The 3,873-nt window shown below is 34.9% G+C and overlaps 1 protein-coding gene across 1 annotated transcript; it reads left to right on the top strand.

Moving 5' to 3' along the window:
- The first annotated feature begins 629 nt into the window (after positions 1-629).
- Positions 630-2,829, top strand: LOC117330071 (GS homeobox 1-like). Its single transcript, XM_033888290.1, has 2 exons — positions 630-1,182; positions 2,429-2,829. The coding sequence occupies exons 1-2, from the start codon at positions 720-722 to the stop codon at positions 2,827-2,829; spliced, it is 864 nt and encodes a 287-aa protein (XP_033744181.1). The 5' UTR covers positions 630-719.
- Positions 2,830-3,873: the final 1,044 nt, after the last annotated feature.

Below are 3,873 nucleotides of genomic sequence, written 5' to 3'. Positions count from 1 at the left end.
GTGAATGACAAGCCGATATTATTGAATTAATCATTTAAGATTTATCATACAATTTGTCATAGAAATAATACTAGTGATCATTATTGCACGTTTCGGTATTCAGAACCTGTTTCATGAATGACTAAACTTGTCAAACGAAACAAATTGTTTCGTCAAAGACTAGTACTTGTCCAGCCTCGTCAATCTTACCGGAATTTCTTTAACGTCCTAAATTGTCGCGACCTTTTCTTTAAAAAATATCAGGGGCACGCGCCAGGCACGTGACACGTTGCCCGTGGAAGTCCAGCCGTAAAAAATACACAACAGATCTGCTTGTGACAGTTCCTGTTGGTACTCGTGACCAAAGAAACGAAAATCAACCGTAGATAAAAAGTCATCAACCCTAAACGTTATGAATACTGATTAACAAGCTATCGAGATTATGTCTAGCGTAAAATGAATATTTAACAAGTTGTAGAGAAGTGTTTTGCGTATGAATAGAATTGTATGGAGTCAAGTCGCTGATTGATCGAGGCGGATACAAACGCTGGAGCATTGACCACGTGGGGAGAACAAAAGCGAGCTTAGACTGGGGTATAAATGTCTTCCAGCCAATGGGAGGATGCTTACTTTAGGGACCTGAACTAGGAAGTACGGTACACGGTTCATATCAGTTACATGCTCCGTCGAGTACTTAAATGGGTGTACGATAGGTTGATGGGACTGATCACAGAGTAGAAATGTCGCGATCATTTTACGTCGATTCTTTAATTGTGAAAAAGCCGGCTGTGACTTCACCTCTGTCCGTGAGTGAATCTATTGTGACATCACATGCCTCGAACTTACATATGTCTAGTGGACTTCACGCTGTCCATCGTCATCATCCACACCATCCGTTGCATCACCAAGCTGACCACGCCCTATCCTGTTACCCTCGTCACCCCGCGGACATTCTCAGCTACTGTTGTCCACTGTGTGTCCATACCCCTACGTCCTTGATAGCAGAGGGTAGTGCCACACCTCACGCTAAACATGACATAGTTACCAGTCCTAGTGGACACACCCTCCATCCCGGGGGTTACAGTCTTTCCCGATATCACCATCAGCCTTTCCAGGGGAAACAACAACCACCAAGCTCTCCCCTGAGGAGCCCCGGTCAACAACAGACAGACAATCTTAAAAGGAATAGACTATCAAGTATTGGTAAGAATATTTTTATATTGTTTTGTATTAATTTTGGTTTATTAATTGTCCACGCTACGTTGACAGATTTTTAATAGATTGTTTTTCATGTTGGCTTAATTTGTAATTTCCTAAATGAAAATTAAATCCTATTTCAAAATAAGTATTTGAACATATCCGTATGATTATTTAAAAAAAAAGAAAAAAAAAACATTATTTTGAAATTTCCAAATATAAATTACATATATGTATATAAAGATTATTTGCAATTTAATTATGTTAAGGAACAAAACTTTATCATGCGCTAATCACTTATCTACTGCCATGATAATTTTAATGTCAGAAATATCGATAACATTGAAACAACTTTATTTAAAATGAATATAATGATCAAATACATAAAAAAAATCAGTCTCAACAATACCTTGGTCATGTGTTTGGTTTGAATTTAAATATTTGTTAATAGAAGTTCATTGTGTAATATTGAATCAAAACTAAGAGTTTAATAGTATTAACAATAAAATCCTTTTATAAGAAAAATTAATTGAAGGAATAAATGTTTCATTTTCGATACCGGTCATGCTCCATTAATCCAACTTGTATGAGGTACGATGTGTAAAATGATCTTAAGTTGTTTGTCGATAGCATCATTGTGTTGTGTATACAACACTGCTGAAACTCATTTATATTCTGAGCAGGTACTTTACTGTTCATAAAATGTGAAACATTTTAATACGAACAACGACGTATTTAAATACCTGATAAAGCCGAAGGAAGTGAACTTATGAAATGTATTTATTTATTGTTTAAAATTTATTTCTAATTTCATAATAAGTATCGTATGTTATAGGTTCAATGAAGTTTTACTGTACCATCATTATACGTTTATCTTGCATATATTCATCTTACCCATGATTGTAGCATTAATTATATTCGCAACCGCATGACAAATAATTGTAGTCATGTGAAGAAAAACTGTGCATGTTTAGTTATATAACAACATCACTGGACAATATTGGTAGCTAATTTAGCGTAGCAGCTGCAATATATGTTTAGGTTGGAGGGTAATAAAGTATGGTCATAAACCTTTTACAGACTTTGCTAATGTTGCAATGGAGGGAAGGACGCTTTCAAAACATTAAATACTTATATACAATTTGTATCAAGCGATCATTTGTAGCCTACGAATTCACGTGGTAATTTATATGTTCATTTGATAACTGGAATGTTTGGAATGCTCGTTACCATTTCTTATTGTCTATTTTAGGTGTAACCAGCTCTACAGAAGACCTCAGCAGCAGTAGCAAAAGAATCCGGACGGCTTTCACCAGTACACAGCTTCTGGAACTGGAAAGAGAATTCTCCTCAAGCATGTACCTCTCTCGACTAAGACGAATAGAGATCGCCACATACCTCAATCTGTCGGAGAAACAGGTGAAAATTTGGTTTCAAAACCGCCGTGTAAAATACAAAAAGGAGGGTGTATCAGACACACGGGAATCATGTCGGTGTTTGCGCACATGTACACAAAGAAACGATCGGCGACGACCCTCCGACAAATACGATTGTACCACCGAGTCGGAATTTATTGATAGTCCTGAAGATTGTAAGAAATTACACACACCATTGATTAGAGACGAAAGTGATGAGGACTATGAGATGGAATGATTCCACATTCCTCTAGACTGTGTTCAATGGGGAACGACACCCAACAAAAGTGCAATTCCTTTCTTCGTGCAATATTATCTGTATGAAAGACTTTAACAGTGCCTTTGACATTAAATTGACTTTTTATTATATTTATTTATTGATTTATTTTGTATGAAATGTTTGATGTACATTTATTTTGATAGAGCTTTTTAAATTGAACAAAAATATAATCTATTCAATAGACTACTTGCTTTATTTCTTTTTATGAATTGATAAACGGGTTGAATAAATATTCTGAATGACTCCAGTACTCATTTGACCCGAGGGAGATGTTTCGTAGTCTGTGCTCGTTGTAGATATTTTTTACGAAAATCCTGACAGAATGGATGCATATCCACCATACTTAACCATCAGCATCACAAATAAAATAAAAAAAACTGCTGTTACTTAAACGATAAAAGGTAAGAATAACAAACGATATGTTGGCTGTAATACTGTTACACCATTTATTACCTGACGGCCTTAAATTGCGTCTTTCACCTGAGAATGTAATGGGAGAGAGATATCTTAAACACGTCATTGTGATTTGTTCTGGTTCACGAATCTTACATAATAATGTACACAGGGGCTATACGGACTGTGCGATACGAGTGAAGATGTTGATTGTATCATTTTCTTTTTATAAACCAATCTCATAATACTGTAACTATATCAGCTTTCATAGTAATCAAATTTCTCAGAATCATTGAAATGAAATATTCTTTGATACACATGATGGTTAATACGTGTATAAAAAGTTTTATTCAGAAGTAAGTTTCAGTGTTACTTTTACTGAGCATTTCGTTTTAGAAAATAGCGTGAATTGAAGTTAAAATTTTTTTACATGTCTTCTCTAGTATATATCAAATTGGTATTCTTAAAAGAAATGACTACAGAAATATCAGCTATTCGTTTTGATAATACATGAAACGCATCATAGTTATATGAACACTTCTAGGGGAAAAAAAGTAAAAATGAGGGGAAAGTAGAAACAAATATGATACTTTATGAGTTGAGAATTAA

This window comes from Pecten maximus, chromosome 6 (assembly GCF_902652985.1).
Source record: "Pecten maximus chromosome 6, xPecMax1.1, whole genome shotgun sequence".
Taxonomy (NCBI): Eukaryota; Metazoa; Mollusca; class Bivalvia; order Pectinida; family Pectinidae; genus Pecten; species Pecten maximus.
Note: the sequence above shows the minus strand (reverse complement) of the source record. Positions and strands in the feature narration are given on the sequence as shown.

What these genes read in the sequence shown, in the direction of transcription:
- LOC117330071 (XM_033888290.1), top strand. Translation starts at nt 720, where the DNA reads ATGTCGCGATCATTTTACGTCGATTCTTTAATTGTGAAAAAGCCGGCT. An exon ending in GAATAGACTATCAAGTATTG is followed by an intron (nt 1,183 to 2,428) that starts GTAAGAATATTT and finishes TGTCTATTTTAG; the next exon opens with GTGTAACCAGCTCTACAGAA.